The sequence below is a fragment of the Gallinula chloropus genome (genome assembly GCF_964237585.1).
Source record: "Gallinula chloropus genome assembly, chromosome: 8".
Classification (NCBI taxonomy): domain Eukaryota; kingdom Metazoa; phylum Chordata; class Aves; order Gruiformes; family Rallidae; genus Gallinula; species Gallinula chloropus.
Window position 1 is genome coordinate 12,507,330 of NC_140093.1, and position 18,651 is coordinate 12,525,980.

Genomic DNA, 18,651 nt, shown 5'->3' on the forward strand with positions numbered 1-18,651 from the left:
CCTGGTTTGCACCACCCAGGGAGGAAAACATTTTTTCCTGCCCCCTTCCCTCAAAACGCTGAGAGGGTGGGAATGATGAATCCATGACCTGCTCATTCTTGCGGCTGCCACATACTGTGGTAAAAGCATACCCATCCCACGAAGAGGCGTTAAACTTGCATCCCTAAGCAACAGACAGCTGCCTGGCTTCCAGCCCTGCCCGGGGGGAAAGCTGGAACTCCAGTTCACCCACTAAAACACATGTTGCTCTGCAGGCAGCTCCAGGCCATCCCAGCAGTATCTGAAGGCAACCTAAACGCAACGTGGTTCCCTCATCCCCCTTCCCCACCGCAGGGGCTGCTCAGGTAGGGAGCCAGCCAACAGACCAACACACACAGCCGGCGGCAGGAGGTTCCCTGAAGGGCACTAAAGCTGGCCAAGGGTCTGGACCACAAGTCCTGTGAGGAGCTGCTGAGGGAGCTGGGGCTTTTTATTCCTGAGAACAGGAGGCTGAGGGGAGACCTTGTCGCTCTCAGGGTTGCAGGGATGTTGGGGTCTGTCTCTTCTCTTGGGTGAGAAGCAACAGAATGAGAGGAAATGGCTTAAAACTGCACCAGGGGAGATTTAGGTTAGATTTCTGGATGAATTTCTTTACTGAAAGGGTAGTCAAGCCTTGGAACAGGCTGCCCAAGGAGGCGGTGGAGTCACCATCCCTGGAGGTATCTGAGACACATGGATGGAGCGCTGAAGAACAAGACCCAGAGGTGGGCCAGGCAGGGTTAGGCTGTGGCTGGAACCGGGGATCTAAAGGGTCTCTTCCAACCCAGATGATTCTACTACGATTCTAAAGCCCCCACCCCGCTCCGCAGCACCCCGCTCCGCAGCACCCCAGCCCCTCCGGGCGGGCTCTGAGGAGACGGCACAGCAGCCGCGGCTGAGCCCCCCGCCGACCAGACGACGGGGCGGGGAAGGGCGGCGGCGCCCCGCCCTGCGCATGTGCGACGGGCGGGGCGTGGCGCGCGGAGCTAAAACGGCATTGCTGCTGCCGCGCTCGGATCCCGGCGCCGGGAGCGGAGGGGAGGAGGAGGGTGAGGTGCGTGAGCCGGCCGTTGGGCGGGCGGGAAGAGGCGGCCGCCGCTGTGAGGTGAGGAGACGAGGTGACGAGGCTGCGCGGCGGGAGCAGGGGGCGCGGGGCGTGCTGGGGCTGCGCAACACCTGCGGCCCCGGTTGGCGGCGCGGGGGGAAGCGGGGGGGGAGAGGCGGGAGCGCGTGTGCGCACGTACGCACGTGGCGGCGGGAGCGGCGGAGGCTGCAGGGCCGGCTGACCTTGAAGGCCGGTAGGGCACCGCCGCGGGGGCGGCCCTGCCGCTCGGCCCCGTGTGTGGCGGCAGGCCCGGGCGGAGGGGAGACGTGCCCGCGGCGGGCAGCCTATCGCCCGGCCCGCTTATCTGGCGGGCTCCAGTCGGGCCCTGCCCGCGGTATCAGGGCCGCCCCGCGGGAGGCTACTCGCGATTAATTTCTTTCAGGATTATTTATTTTCCCTAAAGGCTTCCCCCCCCCACCCCCTTTTCTCCCCGGTTTGCCTTGTTTATGCGGCCCGCGGGGATGGTGCTTGTCTCCCGGGCCGCTTAGCCCGGGCTGCGTCCCCCGGGCTGGTGCAGGGAGTTCGGCGGTGGGCTCGAGGTGGGGGAGAAAAGTGGGGGGGGGGGACCGCCTTGTGATCCCGGGAGGCTGAGGAGCATCCCGAGGAGCATCCCTGCCAGGTGGGAGCCGGCGCCTCGGGTTGTAACTTGGAAAAGGCTTCTCCAGGCTGCCGGAGATTCATCTCCCTGTACCCTTGCCCCAAACAAAAGGAGCAGTGAGCGGGTGGCCACCTTTGTTCTCCAAATAAAACCCGCTCGTGCTGCGGAGCTCTCAGGTGTGAAGCTCGTCCACGTGTACCTGCAGGCCGGTTCAAAGCCCTTTCCCAGCAGCAGTGTCAGAGGGCATACTCCAGTTGGGTGCTCCCAGCCTGAATGCCTGTCCCAACCCAAACTGTCAAGTGATGTAGCTTGTAAAGCTCTTTTGAAGCATCTCTTCAGGCAGAAATGCTGAAGTAATTCAGTTGCAGCTTGCCTCTCAGATAAGTTTGCAGTCTAGAACTAGAAAAAGTAGCTGAAATGCTTTTCAAGAGTAGCTCTGCAAGACTCTCCAAAACTAAAGTTCCTTCATAAAGCAGTAAATAATGCAGCTGTCTAGAAGGGACCTTGCAATTAGAAGTATTTGGGCAGAGCGGGACTTTGTGCTGCTTTGCTCTAGGCTTTGTGTCATTTCTGGCTAGCAATCTTCAATCTTGTCTTCAGTGCCATCATTGAGACAGGTGGTAGGGACCTTAGATATGTGATGTCCTTTATCACAGATGAGCAAGTGCATCTTGCCAACCCTCCCATAGTGGAGGTGGCCCTACTGTTAATAAGATCCTTGGCTAAAATTAGCTGTTTGAGACTGTATTCCTCATTTATACACCTCCCTCCCTGTCCCCAGAGTTCAGTAGGGTCAGTTTGTTTGCCAGACCTGATGTTTGCAGTGAGAGTCTGTAAACTTCAGGTTGTGTTCAAGGTTGGTGTAGGTTGACCCAACACCATGCCTGATGTAGCAGCGTGCACATGGACAGGCATTCTGTGAGTGATGGTGACTGATCTTGGGCGTTTCATGCAGTGGTGTGGGGAACAGCCTGACAACCTGTTGTTCTTTTCTGAACTTCTAGGGCTTTGGTGAAGTTGGTAGGCACTTCTCCAGAAGGTAATGGACCATGCCAGAGCGGCTATCTCTAACTTGGTAAGATACAGTCCCCCTGTGTTGTGCCTTGGTGTGCTGATGATACTGCAGGAGAAAGGTTCAGCAACACCCAGCGGAGAAAATGATGAATCCGAAGCACTGTTAGGTGCTGTGTGTGGGTTGAGACAGATGTCCCTGTAGCTAGCTGGCCATGATAAGGATGCGGTTAAGCAGTTCAGAGCTGCTGGGGTTATCTGGTTAACTGGTACGATGTCTTTAGTCTCTCAGGAAGCTTATGGTGGGGGGGTGGTGGTGATGGTGGGGGGTGGTGGCAGCAGGGGAAGCAAACCTTGAACAACGTTCCAGGAGGAAGTGCTGTTGAGGAAGCTGATTGAATGCCTATCAGAACAATCAACGTGTGTTGTGTTACGTGACTTTGGCAGTGAGAATTCATCCACAAGCCCAGCCTTTGTATGTGACCTGTGCTTTGAAACAAATGTGGAGGAGGAGGTAGCTCTGAGCTTGCTCAAGCAAACCCTCTAGTCCCAAAGAGCTCCAACTGTGAAATGACCCTAGACGAGGACTGTGAATGTGATAGCTTGGTCTCTGATCAAGTATGAAGAACCTGTAGTGTGAGGGAAGCCAAGCTATCAACCAGCTGAGCAAGGACACTGCTAGGATAAACTGTGGTGTTGCCCTTTCTGAAATGTGAGCAGCCAGCTACTTCATTGTGGCTGTCGGGGACAGGAATGGAACTGCAGGTCTGAAATTACGTTGGTTTAGTTTTGAGCAAGTGAGCTAATGTCTGGTCTCTGACTTGTAGTTTGAGAGTGAACAGAGAACTGTGGATGAGACACTGAGATTGCAAGAGGCTTGTGTGTTTGGCACCATCAGTTTCGATGCTCCAGGACTGTTGCTCCCAAAACTATTCCTCTGGCCTTTTAGCCAGCCTCCTGTCTGTCTCTGGCACAACTGTGGCCACAGACAAGTTCAGCAGCTCTAATGGAAACTGAGTGGCTCTGCTCAGTGCCAGGCTATGCCTGGAATTGAGTTTAACTGTCTTTTAATCTGAACGACTGCCTTGCACGCAGGCTGCTGTTGTGTGTGGGGGTGATTGGACTGTGTTGCAGCTGTTCAGAAAAGTGGGCTCCAGAGTGGAAGCTGCTCTGCTTGGGACTGATAAAGCCCTGTCGAATGGTTCCAGTTGCTGGGGGATGTGGGAGGTGTATCCTCAGCTTTCATGGTAGCTGAGGTAACAGAATTCCCATTGGTCATCTCTCTTCAGCCTAGCTGTTCTATCATACTTATCAATAGTCTAATTTAGGAGTACCCTGGGGCAGTTTAAAAACAAGATTATGTAGATACTGGGTGAGAGTATTTACGTCAAAGTGGATGCAGCTCAAAGGCACAATCATGGAAGGGTTGCCTTCCCTTTCCTCTGTTGTCATCTAAGTTCCCCTCTTTCATCTTCGGGTCAGATCAGTGCATTGATTAAGACCAGGAGTTTCTACTTCAATCAGCCTTTGCTGTGAGTTTACATGGGAAATGCCAATGCCATTGGCAGTGTCCAACCAGTGTGGCTCTGAACTTGTGCAGGACAAACAAGTGTGGCATAAGCTGTGGAGGCCCTGAGTGGGTCTGCATCTGTCTGTTCAAAGCAGTCAGCCTGATTTATTGACAGCCAAATACTTGGGTTGCACTGGAATGGTTTCATATGAACAGGCTGTATTTGGTTTGGGCCACTGGTGTGTCTGGCTGCAAGGACTGTAGGTTGGTGTAGCAAACTGTTCTATCACATGACTTTCTTTCGCCACAGTTTGGTGGGGAACCAATGTCCTACACCCGCTTCAGCATTGCCCGGCAAACGGATGGAGACAACAGCCATGTGGAGATGAAGCTGTCTGCTGATGATGAGGAAGGAGGAGAGATTGGGAGACCGGAGCACCTGCATGCCAGCATGCCTCCTCCACGGAGGAATGGCAAGAACCTCTGCTTCCTAGTCATTGCAGCTGTTCTCCTCCTCTTGATCGGTAAGGCAGGGCGAGAGGCAGCTGCGTGAAGGAGACTCTGGTACTGGGCATATCTGAGGCTGTTAACATTTGATTCTGTATTGTTTCAGGAGATAATTAAAGAGCCTGGATTGAGGCTGCAGCCTTTTGTCACTAATTCTGCTTAGCTTAAATTTAGGGTACAGATTTGGCACAAAAGTGGGAAGTTTTAACAGTGGAACTATGACTTAGCTAAAGGGCAAGCTGGTCTGTGCACAAGCATGCTGCTTTTCCCTCCATTAACTTTTAACACTTCTCTAGAGATGTGGGTATAAACATACCAGTAACGCCTCTGGTGCTCATCTCTCAAGGGTTTTAACACTGCCACTGACATAAAGTAAGCATTTTCCTTCCCAGGTGGTGCTGCAGGGACTCTGCCAAGCAGAAGATCAGATTTACAGTGTTCCTTAAAACATACAAGCTCAAGACAAAATGTCAGGCTGCATATCCCCATTTGGCCTCAGGCATGCCAGCTTGTCAGAAATGGTGCGAGGGCAGAGGTGCATCTTAACCCCTGAAGATGCTTTGAATGCACTTGTATGGCAGGGGGCTGGTTTAGACATCTTTCTGCAGCACAAAAGAAATGCCTGTTCTGTCTGTAGGGTTTCTGATTGGCTACTTGAGTTACCGTGGACGAATGCAGAAGGCTAGCAGGTGTCTGGATGGAAGTGGCAAGTGTGAGGCTCCTACTACAGCTTACTTAATGGATGATGATGAAACTGAGGAAGAAGAGGTTCCTGGACCACCTGTCTTGTACTGGCCTGAGCTTAGAGCCATGTTGTCAAATAAGCTGTCAGCCAAACGTCTTGAGGACAGTTTGAGGTAAAGGTTCCAGAAAATTTAGCTACACTTATGGGAGAGGCACAGCCTGTGAGCAGAATCATAGAAACACCTGAGCTGGAGGAGACCCTTAAGGTTGAGTCTGTCCACAGCCTAACCCTGCCTGGCCCACTTCTAGATCATGTCCTTAAGCACTTCATCCATGTGTCTTTTAAATTCCTCCAGGGATGGTGATTCCACCACCTCCCAGGGCAGCCTATTCCAATGCTTGACTACCCTTTCAGTAAAGAAACTCTTCCTGATTCTAACCTAAATCTCCCCTGGTGCAATTTTAAGCCATTTCCTCTCATTCTATTGCTTCTCACCTGAGAGAAAAGACCAACCCCAGCATCTCTGCAACTGCCTTGCAGGTAGTTGTAGAGAATGATAAGGTCTCCCTTCAGCCTCCTTTTCTCAAGACTGAAAAGCCCCAGCTCCCTCAGCTGCTGCTCATAGGACTTGTGCTCCAGAACCTTGAGCTCCTTTGGAGAACAAGGGCCGTAAAGATATTGTGGGGTGGTATGTAATTAAACGTGGGCTTAAATGGCCCATCGTGTGTGGGTTTGCAGGCTGATCACTGCAGTGCAAGCTGGTGCTATAGCCTAAGCTATACATGTTACCTTACAGGCAAAGGGCAAATAAATACTCCTTTGAAGCTGGCCAGATTGAAGATGACAGCACTGCCGTCTATATTCATGACCAATTCACCAGCTTCCACCTGGATGAGGTGTGGAACGATGAGCACTACGTTAGGCTGCAGGTCAAAGGCAGGTATGTTAATGAAGAGGTGAAGATCCCTTTCTTGCAGCATGGGTATCAATAGCCTTCAGCAAACATGAGTTTTGGTGAAAGCAGTGCTGAAAGCAGAAGGGGGTGAGCCACTTACCCCTCTCCAAAGAGGGCCTCAACTTAACCAAGCAGTAGCTACTCCTGTCTCTTCTCAGGCTTTCTAAATCCAGAGGAGCTGGTAGCAGCCCTCTGGATTTTTTCCTGGAACAGTTGTTTCCTCAAAGCGTGCTTAGGAAGTGCAGAGAAAACAAACTTAAGTAAAGTGTTGGCTGAAGTGCAGATTCCCTGTGTCTAAATCTGCTAGCATGTGTGACTGTGTCTTGTCACACAGACAGGTGTTGCAGACCTGCCAGTGGCTCAGGAGGACATCAACAGGCATTGTGCTGGCTGACAGCTTGTAACCTCCTGTCTTATTTGCCCCTTTATGTCAAGAGGAAATGAATTTACATAGCTGAAGAGGAGGCTAGGAGACTTGGAAGCACAGATTCTCTCTGCTAGTTGTCTTAAAAATTAGCCTTTTTAATGGCTATGAACAACCCCAGAAATTCTTTCCTGAACATACTGGGATGAGCTTGCCTGTTTCAGGCTTTGCATTGGTTTGGTCAGGCATGCAGCCTGAAACATGGGAGCTGGGTAAATACAGAGTTTGTGTGTGAAAGAACATAACACTGTCTCTTTACATTTAATAGTACCAACAACAGAGTGTCTGTGGTGGAAGATGGTAAGGAGGACGAACTGGAGAGTCCTGATGCGTATGTGGCGTACAGCAAGAGAGGTTCAGTTGTTGTAAGTGACTCTAAGAAGATCCTGGAAATAAGCTTGCATGCTTACTGGGTGACAATGTCCAAAATATACACTCCACATCCTGAAGTGACATAAAGCCTTCCCTGGTTACAGAGCTGGGGTGGTGCTGGGGAGAGTGGGGTAAGGAATAGGCCCACATAATTCTGTTACTTTGGCAAGTTACAGAAGTAACTGTTTAAACTTATCTGCTAGGATCAGGGCAGGAACCCTGAGTGAAGTGTGGCTCCATCAGGCATGTTGCTGTGATCAGAGTTTACATTGTTGGGCTTGAACTCCCTGCTGTTAACAGGAGTCACTGTGACTATAGGGCATTTGGCCTGACTTACAGACATAGGACTGCTGCAGTTATAGCCAGTGTTTCTGTTCCAGGGCAAACCAGTCTATGTAAACTATGGTCTGAAGGCTGATTTTCAGAAGATACAGAAACTGGATGTTTCACTGAATGATACTATAATCATCTTCAGAGCTGGAAAAATAACCCTTGCTGAGAAGGTAAGCTGTCTGTGCCCCGAAGCCTGGCCGAACTTGGCAGCAGGAAGCTGTGCTTCCTCCTCTTGCAGACACACCTCTCTGCCTCTGTTCAGGTCTCTAGAACTTAGGTATGTAGGCTTGTCCCTGCAGGCCTGGTCTTGCTTGTTTGCACTGAGCCTCCATGTGCAGGTCTGGACACCAAGGCTGAACAGAGCTGGTTAGCGTTCATGGTGATGTTGTTCTTGGCCTGTGGAAATCTGTCTGCATTTGGAGTGGTGGAGGCAGAGGGAGATGGCCTGGGGGCTACAGGGTACAGAGCTGGATGGAATTGCTAGATGCAACCGTAGGGCTGCTAGAAGCAGAGCAGCTCTTGCTGCTGCAGCCAGATACTTTAAGTATCTCACTTGGGCCCTTGCTGACTGTTCACTTGGACCAGGTGAAGGTGCTGGCACTGCTTTCCCCAGCAGCTGCCTTGCATATTGCTGTAACATTCCTGCTGCAGTGAGTAGAAGTGAGTATCAAAGCAGCCTAAAGGATTCGAGTCCTTCTGTACACAAAGCTGTTCTAGGTCTGACCCAGAGCTACCCCTCAAAGGAGTGCTCCTGGAGAGGCTGGGGCACAGGGCTCTCTCCTGTCAGACTCTGCCTGCCTGCATGCATTAGGCATAGGCAAGGCTGAAAAGTGCTTCCACAAGGGGTGCTTGCTGGTTTTCCAATCCCCTTCCCACTTTGCTAACTGGTGTCTTAGCCTTGCAAGAGTGTTTGTATTCGTGGTGTGTTGTAGATGGTAGGTGTATTAAACAGGGACCTGACAAGGCCCTTATTCCTCCATCTTCCATGTGAAGATGAGCCTCCAGTGGCTGCTTGTCTTGTCTTGAGTCTAACTTAATCTTGGGAAAACAAATGGAACATAATCAGAACTAAATTGCATCTTCTAAGCTGCTCTGAGGAGCAGGTGTGAACTGAAGGAATCATAGGGTGACAACTTCCTCCTGTATCTGTCACTATTCAGGTGGCTGTTAAAACCTGTTGGGCATTGAGGTACACAGACCTTCACAGTGCTAGTCCATGTACCTGCCTTAGTTTCCCTTGCTGCCTGTGCACATGTGCAGTTACTGTTGCTCTGCTTCAGGTTGCAAATGCTGAAGAGGTGGGAGCAGCTGGTGCCCTGATGTACCTGGACCCCTCTGATTACAGGAACACAGATGCACTTGTCCCCTTTGGACATGTGAGTATGTGACTGGCTCTCCTGTGTGCTGTTCTCATGACCCCTCCTCACTGTAGGCTGCAGCAGTTGTTCTGCAGGCCTCTGGCCCAGCACTGCTTCATGCCCTTCTGTAGATGGAAACTGTTAGATTCCTCTGAGATCTGAGGACTCCTCTTGCTTTTCACAGGCCCACCTTGGAACTGGAGACCCTTTCACCCCAGGCTTCCCTTCTTTCAACCACACCCAGTTCCCACCATTGCAATCTTCTGGACTACCTAACATTGTTGTTCAGACCATCTCTAGCCAAGCAGTAGGAAGGCTGTTCAGGTAACTGTTTCTCCTGGCTTGTGAGCTAGGCTGCTGTCGCCTCCTTGTAGGGATGAGACGGTGTGGAGGTGCTGTGAGCCCAGGGAGCTCTCTGCTGGTCTCTGCTGTGTATCACAGGGAGCACCTGCTGGAACTGGCTGGAGAAATGTCACTTGTGTCCATGTCTTAAAGACTGAACTTTATCTAGATTTCTCTTGGCCCTTGCATCCTAACTCTCCCTGGACAATCAGTGGGACAGGACTGCATGCTATTTCCTGAGCAGACCCTGAACAAGGCTGCACTGGCAGATGCAGGCTTGCTTTTTTACAGGGTAACTAAATGACCTCAGAGCTGGATAAGAAGTTCAAAGGTACTCTCTCCTTTTTTTTTCTTTTCCTTTTTTGTTTCTTCCCCTCAGCAAAATGGATGGAGAAGAGTGCCTTCCAGAGTGGAAGGGTGGCATCCTGAGATGTAGGGTGATGCTGAGGAACGCTAGCAAGATGATGGTGAATCTGACTGTGAACAATGTGATGGTGGACAGGAAGATTTTGAACATCTTTGGTGCTATCAGGGGATTTGAAGAACCAGGTAAAAGCAACTACCTCATGAATCTGTCTTGAGGAGAACTCTTCTTTTGTGGGGACTGTGTTCTTAGAACAGAAGCTCAAAGCTGCTTTTCTGATAGATGGTGTTTGCAACCTGAAGCTTGCAGCTCAGATCTGTTTCCTTTACAGATCGGTATGTTGTGATTGGAGCCCAGAGAGACTCCTGGGGCCCAGGAGCAGCCAAGGCTGGTGTTGGAACTGCCATATTGCTGGAACTTGCTCGTGTGATCTCAGACATGGTGAAAAATGGTAAATATCTGTGTACGAAAGTGGGGGGGTGGGAGGTGATACAGGTTTAGTTCTGTGTGGTAACACTGGAGAGCCCAGTTGCAGAATAATCCTTTAGAAAGGCACTGGAGATCTAACAAAACCTCCCAAGAAGCTATTGCTTGTCCAGTATGGACAACTTGTCTGTTGTGAGAACTTACTTGTAAGGGTTTGGCTGGGTTTCTGCTTGCGTCTGGTTTGGCTTGAAAGAATGTCCTTGGATAACACACGATGCACACCTCAAGCTTGAGCTGTCTACTGGACAGACAGGCCTGAAGGAGGGAAATCACTGAAGTAGCTGGCCAGCTGGAGTGGTGGGGCTGCATTGTGGCACTAAGCATGAGTGCTCTGTCTCCAGGGCTAATTTGGAGCACAGGCAGCTAAACAAAAAATGGCCAAAATACAGGCAGCATGGCTTTCCTACTCAGTTCTGCTGTAGGGCAGGATACAGTATCAGTGCACCTCCGAATGCTTCAGCTCTGAGAAGGAGGTGACTCATCAACCCAAGCCTTTGGTGTGCTAATCTACACCTCTGTGGGGGAAAGGCAGACATCTCTTTCTCTGTCCTTTGCAGATGGCTACAAACCAAGGCGCAGCATCATCTTCGCTAGCTGGAGCGCGGGCGAGTACGGAGCAGTCGGTGCTACGGAGTGGCTGGAGGTACTGCTGCTTTGATGGACTTCTGTGTGGTGACTGTGCTGCTGTGACTTCCTGTAGATTAAACCTCCTTGTGCTGTGCCACTGCTCATCTTAAAATACTTGTTTTTTGTTCCAGGGTTATTCTGCCACGCTGCATGCCAAAGCCTTCACTTACATTAACTTGGATACTGCAGTCCTAGGTAACCTGCTGCTCTTAACTTTCTTGAAACTGAGTGGGACCAGAATAGCTTGACAGACCCCCCCCCCTCCCTGAACCCCCAGAAACATGGGCTGTGCCAGAAATTGATGCTGGATGTCTGGCTGAAGGCTGATGTGACTTTGTTTATTCTCTTGTTGATGTTGAAGCTGGGAGGCTGCTGTAGCCTTAGCCAGAAGGACACAGTGCTGTTAAGGCCCAGCAGACTGTTCTGTGTCGGTTAAAAACCCTCGGGCAGCAAGCTGGACATCAGCTGTTGCTCAGTCACAGGGCTGTGCAGCTCTAGTAGCAGTGGTTCATAGTGCCAGAGTGTTAAGTGCCCTTTCTTTTTTGCAGGTTTCAAACACATGAAGATTTCAGCTAGCCCATTGCTGTACACGCTGCTGGAGAGGACTCTGAAGGGGGTGAGTTGAAGGATCTTGGGCTAATCAAAGTGCTGTAATTTTTAATCAGGAATCAAAAGCACCCAGAGCAGCACTGAGTCACTTGCCCCAGCTGGCACCTTCTGAGCAGAAAGCCCTGCTTAAAAGAAAGGGATGGGATATTCTGGAGGATCCTGTCTGAAGTTAGCTGGGTTCTGAGAATTGCAGTTCATGTGTGTGGAGTCAAGTCAGCAAATGTCACGTTTCAGTGGGAGATGAATGCCTGTCCTGCCTGAGCTGTGTCTGGAGAAAGGTCAGGGGAGACACCTGACTCTGGCATCTGCACGGCACTGCAGGCTCCAGGATGGACCTGGAAACCTGAGCGGAGGTCAGAACAAGTGCACTGACTGTCATTTCTGTACAGGTGAAGGACCCAGTAAAGGATTTGGGAAGCCTCTATGACAGAGTTGGCTCTGACTGGGTAAAAACAGTGTAAGTATTGTCATGCTGCTCTTCGGGAAAGCAAACTTCTGTAAGGGAACTAACTAAATAGCTTTTGCTCTCTCTGCTGGAGTGTCCTACCGTTGTCTGCGGTGGGCTTTACCTGTTGCAGTGGGATCAGGCAAGCAGGAACAAACAGTACAGCACTGGCTGTACTTAGTGCTGCCCCAAGCTACCTGTAGGCAGGCCGGATACCTCTTTGGAGAGCAAGAACAGCCTTGTACAAGGACTGGTCACCAGAAATGGACAAGCAGCCCTTGGCACTTGGCCAGGATTCCTTGCTAAAGCCAGTCTTGCCTAGACAGGATAGTCCATTTAGCTCAGAGCTTCAATTCTTGGGCTTGTAGCTTTTCTACTGGGATGTCCAAACCAGTTGGTAACTACTCAATACTTATTGTTTTGCAGTGTTCCTCTTGGGCTGGATAATGCAGCATTCCCTTTCCTGGCTTACTCTGGAATCCCCGTGGTTTCCTTTGGTTTCTGCAATGTGAGTATTGTCTGCCTTCCTGGTGTACTCTTTCCGTGGAAAGCACTGCAAGGATATCTGCTTTCCAGGCTGGCAGAGCACAAGGTGCTCTCCCAAGCTTATTGTCCATGCAGGAACCTCTCTAGGGGAGGAGATGCAGCCTCAGGACTTGGTGGCTGTGGCAGTACTTGTTGTGAAGGCTGCTTCTGGGGAACAGTTGGCCTACAATCTCTGTTCAAGCCCTGAACATGTATTTTGCTGGGAGAGGGGGCACTTGCTCTTCTAGAGATGTCAGTGATTCAGTAGCTAAAAGCACTAAAAAGGTGTTGAAATGTTGCTGCTTCAGTAAAAGTCTGTACTATGGGTTTCTAGTTAGCAAGTAAGAGAGTGTTGGGGAAGCGGTACTGTTGGCCAGAGCAAGTACTAATTCACTGCTCAGGTCAGCTGCAGCTTGGGGTTGGCAAAAATGCAGCCATGCAGCCCTGCTCAGTTACTGCAGGTGCTGCTGGGACCCTTTCTGGTAACAGCTTCCTCTGCTTGGGAATGCTTCAATTTTGTTAGTGTCACGCTTGTTGCACAAAAAGCCTTGAGTTACCCTACCTGGAAGGGTTGGAGGGTGCTGCCAGCACATACTAAACTGGATGTGGGGGCTTGCCAGCCTGCACTTCTGCAGTAAGCTCTGAGAGGTAAAAGGTGTGTATGTCTTAGGGTGTAACAGACTAGCAGAGCATCCTTCTGATTACAAGGAACTCTGAGAGGGCTGAGATGCAGGAGCTCCATGAGCTCCATTCCCTTCCCCTGTACTTTGAAGTTTTGCCACTCAAGTCTCACTACTAATCAGCATGAGGAGATGGGATGTGGTAGATGTAGCAAGCAAACTGTAATGGGATGTGAAAAATCCGAGCTGGAGAAGCACTCTTGCCTGGCTTAAACACCTTCTTTCTTGCAGAACGATGAGGAATACCCCTACTTGGGAACAACTCAGGACACTGTGGAGAACCTGAAGATGAATGACAAGTTGTATGCTCTTATGCGTGCTGCTGCAGAAGTTGCTGGGCAAATAGCTGTCAGGCTGACCCATGATCATGAGCTCTTCCTGGACTTTGAGAGATACAGTGAAGAACTGCTAGCATTCCAGGAGAAGTTTTTACCCTACGATCGGGATGTGAAGGTAAGAAAGGCTCTGAGTGCCCTGTAGACTGTTGCAGGGCCGTGTGCTACTAAGGCTCTACTGCTGTTAGATACAACAGAGTGGACATCTTTAGGCACAAGAGCATAGCAAGATGTGACCTGAATCTGTGTTCCTTACAGAGCAGCATAGCTGTGGCAGACAGATTTAGCTAATCTGGCTGTGAGGAGCCCAGTGAGGAAATGGATGCCATGGTTTCTCTTCTGGTTATCATTCACAGCACACTGCAGCTTTGCATCTCATTTGCACCTCTGCTGAAAGCTTACAAGAAACTGTGGGTGGGGAGGGACTTTACTGAGCTCAGTGACCTCAGAAGAGCCTGCCAGGAACTTGCTCTGCTACTTGGTTAAACTGGGGGGTGGAAAAACCCCCACACTTCCTTTTGTTAAAAGCAGCAAAAGAAGAAAATCAGGTTTGCTAACAGCTCCTCCTTCACAGATGCTGGGGCTGACCTTGAACTGGCTGTTTTTTGCCCGTGGTGACTTCCAGCGAGCTACAGATGCACTGAGAAGAGACATTGCAAACAGTGACAGGGAAAACAGGGTTATCCGCAGAGCCCTGAACGACAGGATCATGAAGGTGGGTACCTGTAGCTGGGAGTGTGCTAGCTGGGGTGGGCCTCTTCCTTAGGAGCTGTGGGCTCTGTGTAGGACCGGTGTCTTTCTGCTTGCTTGGTGTCAACCTGACAGGCTTCTGCACTTGCTGTCAGGAGAGGAACTGGCCCCGGCAGAGCTCCTGCAGGAAGAGGCTGTGTGGGGACCAGAGGTTGGGAGCTTGTGATGGGGCAGGAAAGAAAAATTTGGGAGGTGGGAGTATAACCCCGAATCTGTACCTCTACTCCAGGTGGAGTATGACTTCCTCTCCCCGTACCTCTCGCCAAAAGATGCTCCCTTTCGCCACATCTTCTTCGGGAAAGGCTCCCACACCCTGCAGAGTTTGCTGGAGAACCTGCAGCTGCTGCGTGCCAGCAAGACGAGTGTGGATGTGGATGTGCTGAAAGAGCAGCTGGCCCTGGTGACCTGGACCATTAAAGGTGCTGCCAATGCCTTAGCAGGTGATATCTGGGATACAGACAATGAATTCTAGACACGGTAAACACCTGGTTAAGGTACAGGATTAGGGAAACCCACTCCCTAACACAACGTTATTTTTTTCCATAGATTTTTCTGGCAACAAATCTTCTTTTGACCAAAGTTGAGCATAAAATTTAAATCTCACCTTGACAGATTCACAGGAGGCAGTTTTAAAGCAGGTACTAAGATGACCATGAAATCTCCTCTGACCAGGCTCCCTCCCATCTGACCACAGTCCAAACCGGTCACAGCTGCTTGTGGGGCTTGCTTTCCAGTGTACTTGAGAACTAAGAGCTCAGGTGATTCCTGAACCAGGTACCTTGAGTGGGAGGTATCTCATCTATTTAGGGTTGTAATTGTTGGCCCCCTAAATGTAGTGACATGAGAGAACGGAGTCCTTGCAACACTAGTAATGAGGATCCCTTCTCTGGCAGGGAGCAGCAGAGACCAACCTGTAGTTCAAAAATAAACCAACGTGGTAATAGCCCACAAATGCTGGATTATCAGCAAGCTCTGAAGTGCCTGGCTTGCCTTCACTCAACACCAGTGTCCAGTGACATCTTGGAGGCTTGCTTCTGCTAGGACAGGCTCAATAGCTCAATACCCAGGGAAAACAACCCAAAGATTACTTAGTGCCCCCTTTATATCTGTAGCTGGCACCTCAGCAAGTCCTGTGGCATTGAGGAATGGCTCTAGACTGACACTTCAGACCTTGCTGCCCTGGGGCCTTTTGTGAAATTGAGTCTCTTGCTAGCCAAACCCCATTTGACTGATGCCATTTGGCAGGATGGCTCTTGTTTGGCACTGAGATATTTATTTGTTTATTTATTTATCAGTGACAGTGTTCACTATAAATGGTGTGGTTTTTTTATAGAAGATAATTATCGGAAGCAGTGCCTTCCATAATTATGACAGTTATACTGTCGTTTTTGAATAAAGCAGCATCTGCTATTACAATCAAACATGATACTGGAACTTTGCATTTAAAATAATCTAAACAGGCCCCTCAAAAAAAAAAAAAAGAGCTTTTGAAAACTAGCAATTAAGCTTTCTGAGGCAAAAACACTTCTCTGGAAGAAACTTGAAGGTGTAAACCTGGTAGCAAGTCTCTGGGTTGCGTTCCAAAATGATCCTTGAAATGCTGAAAACCTGGGTGAAAACTCAAAATGCTAGAGATTTGGTTTCCCTGTGGGGTCTGTGTCCCTCTGGGCTTCAGACTCCCTCTTTGCCCCCCTTTCTGGATGCTGTGTGCTCACATGGAGAACACAGCTTCCTCCCCAGCCCTGGTGGAGGGGCTCACTTTGTAGCCCGAGCTCCACCCGCAAACTTCTCGTCCCTCAGATTAGGCATTAACTCAATTTTTCAATGGCAGCTTCCTGCAAACTTCCAGTACCTTATGTATCATGAAACCTGACATTATCGGGGGCAGTGTCTTCCATAATGTGTAAAGAACAAGGTAGTTTTTGCCTACCACGGTGTTATATCGGAGGCAGTGACCTCCATATGTTGCACTATGGGTGTACGTAATTATCGGGGACAGTGTTTCCCATAATTGTTCTATGCTTATCATGCAATGTCACCTGCAAAGCTTGATGGTTAGTATCTAACATGATCAATTTCCTGCAGTCCTATTTTTTTTCCACTCTCCCGTGGTGATGCAGATACAAACTTCGGTCTGTTATGTACTTCCCTAGATTCTACCTTCTCTGTAGCCTGAACTGTTCTGAATAGCTGTGCTGTATTGAAGTGGCTTCCTGCCTCCAGTCACAGGACTGGTGCTTGAATGTGTAGTGGAAACTAGGCTAATTAGATGGTGTGTTTTGTGATTTAGTAAACTTCCTTCAAATCAGTTTCGAAGACTCGGGCAATTAAAGGAGTATGGAGGGCTTTGGGTTGGCTCCTGTCTGGTGGGCTCTGGTCACTGCTCTGTATTATTGTGTGTAGTAGCTAAGAGGCTGGCCTGCTTTGGAACTGGGGAATACTGGGGGATACTGGTGTGCATGCACGCAAAGCTGCTTGCTCACCAGGTCTCGCTGGAAGCTCCATTCTTGCCTCTTGCATGTTGTGTGGACTGGCTGAAAGTAGTGGCACCTTTCTCACTGTGCCACTTCACTCCCTGACCTGAAGCTGAACGCTGCTGCGGTGTGACACCTGCCAAACCGTGCTGCTTGTTCCCAAAAAGCTGTATGCTGCAGTTTGATCTGGCATTTAAACCAGAACCAAGAGTGTGACCTGAGCCTTGGCAGTAGTCCTTGAGGGGAAAGAACATTTTTCAGCTGGAGCTGGGCCTCTGCAAGGAACCACACAGATGAGCCCCCAGTCTAGTTACTGAGCTCAGTGCTGCCAACCTCGAGGGTTGGATTTTTATCTGTCTCTAGAAGCCTGATGCCCAAGCTTGGCCAGCTCCTTGCTCTTTAACTACCCTGCTGTCTCCAAGGCATGTGTACAACCCTCTTGGTGTTGCTGTTTCCTAGTGACACTTCTCTGGATGGCATTTAAGAGCTGCTGTCTGGGAGTCCTCACTGCAGTGTTTGCATGCATCTTGATGTCAGACTTAATCATGCGCTTTATAGTCAGCAGTGAAAGAGAAAAGCCTGTCTCTTGACTGGGCAGTACGACTGTAGCTTACTGGGAAGTTGGGATGCCTTGCTCAGTGCGGGCATCTGAGTGGTGTGGGGTGCTAACTCTGTTTCTGGATTACCTGCTGTCTGCTTGAATAAAGTTTTAAAGCTTTGAACACTCAACTTCTCTCAGCAGTTCTTATAAAGTCGTGAGGTTATTGTGGCCATGGGTGAGCTTGGGCAAGTGGAAGGAGGCTGTTCTCCTGCCCCATCAGGGCTGCTGACCCACAGGTCCCTTCCCACCTTGCTGTGCAGTACCAAGTCTGACCTGCACTGTCCTGCTCAGCCCCAAGAGGCCTGGCACTGAGATGGAGGAGCAACGTATGCAAGACTCCTGCCCCCACACCTTCCCTTCGTAGCCACGTCCTGCCTCCTGGCTCTCTTGACTACCCTGTTGACCCTAAGGAGCCTGTGGTCTTGGGGTGGAGAATTGGAGAAGAATGACATGTCTGATTTTCCACCAGTTGTGTTTTTACAGGTCACTGCTGGCAAAAAGGGGACTGGGTAGGGCTGTGGGTGCCCATATCTTTGTCCCATGATGCCAGAGCTGGCCCCTGCTTTGGCCCTGCTCCCTGTGGTCAAGGTGCAGGTGGGTATTTAGTTAATCTTTAGAGCCCCGAAGAGCTTTGGCAGAGCAGGAGCTGCATCCCCAGCAGGCTGCTGAGGTGAGACTGCACTGGTCTGGGGCTTTGCATTTTAAATAAGCTCTGCTGTTCTCGCCTGTCTTCCCCTGCCCTTGGTGCCCATCTCACCTCCAGCTTTACGAAGGCTGTATCTGCTGCTATTTGGGGTGGGAGGCAGCTTCTCCAGGAGCTCCCCTCTCCTTATGGGCTGTCCCGGCATAGCTTTGGTCCCTCCTCTCCGAAGAGGGATGATTTACTTGTTGGAAACACGTTGTTTCCCGCACCTCCCTGCCCAAACCTGGCAGGGCTCCTCTGCCTGCAGTGGCTGTGCAGGCACACGGAGAGGCAGAATCGGGACTGCGCCGAGCTCTGCTGCGGCCAGGCACAGCCAGCCCCGCCGGGCCTGCGAGGAAAAGGGGGTACAGCCCCTCACACGCACCCCTGGGAGCAAGAATTGTGCCTGCGCTTGGCAGCGCGGGGCAGCCCGTGCCCTGCGTCCCGTCCTGGCGCCGCTCCGCGGTGAGTCTGCCCCTCCGTCCATCCCCGCAGCCCGCTCCTCACCCATCCGCCTGTCCGTCGGTCTCCTCTCGGTCCGTCCGTCCCCACCCCCCCGCCGTACCCCCCGCCGTTACGTAAAGCGGCGACGCGGCGCCTTTAAGAGCGGGGCCGGGGGCCGGGCGGACGCGCGCCGCCCCGGGAGCTCGCGCCGGCGGCAGGAGGTGGCGGCGGGGTAGGGGGGGGCGGGCAGAGGAGCCGGGGCTCCAGCAGCGCGGCTCCGGCGGGCCGCGGCGGGGGGCGGCCCCGAGGGGGGGGCTCCCCCAGCGTGCGAGGCCGGGGCGGGGGCCGGGACCGCGTGCATCATCCGGGGGCAGGGGGCGAGCGGGGCCCCGGGGGTGCCGGAGGGCGGGG

General features: G+C 51.2%; 1 protein-coding gene across 2 annotated transcripts; it reads left to right on the forward strand.

Moving 5' to 3' along the window:
• Positions 1-1,053: 1,053 nt before the first annotated feature.
• TFRC (transferrin receptor) lies at positions 1,054-17,242 on the forward strand. Of its 2 annotated transcripts, XM_084267440.1 has the most exons (20): positions 1,054-1,123; positions 2,726-2,796; positions 4,553-4,766; positions 5,387-5,606; positions 6,231-6,374; positions 7,082-7,178; positions 7,566-7,688; positions 8,799-8,894; positions 9,061-9,200; positions 9,598-9,767; positions 9,914-10,033; positions 10,626-10,711; positions 10,827-10,890; positions 11,244-11,311; positions 11,694-11,761; positions 12,176-12,257; positions 13,186-13,407; positions 13,864-14,004; positions 14,269-14,458; positions 16,125-17,242. In XM_084267440.1, the coding sequence occupies exons 2-20, from the start codon at positions 2,764-2,766 to the stop codon at positions 16,190-16,192; spliced, it is 2,346 nt and encodes a 781-aa protein (XP_084123566.1). In that variant the 5' UTR covers positions 1,054-1,123; positions 2,726-2,763; the 3' UTR covers positions 16,193-17,242. The 2 variants fall into 2 exon arrangements, with proteins under 2 accessions (XP_084123566.1, XP_084123567.1); XM_084267441.1 differs by having other exon boundaries at positions 14,269-17,242.
• The last annotated feature ends 1,409 nt before the right edge of the window (positions 17,243-18,651 follow it).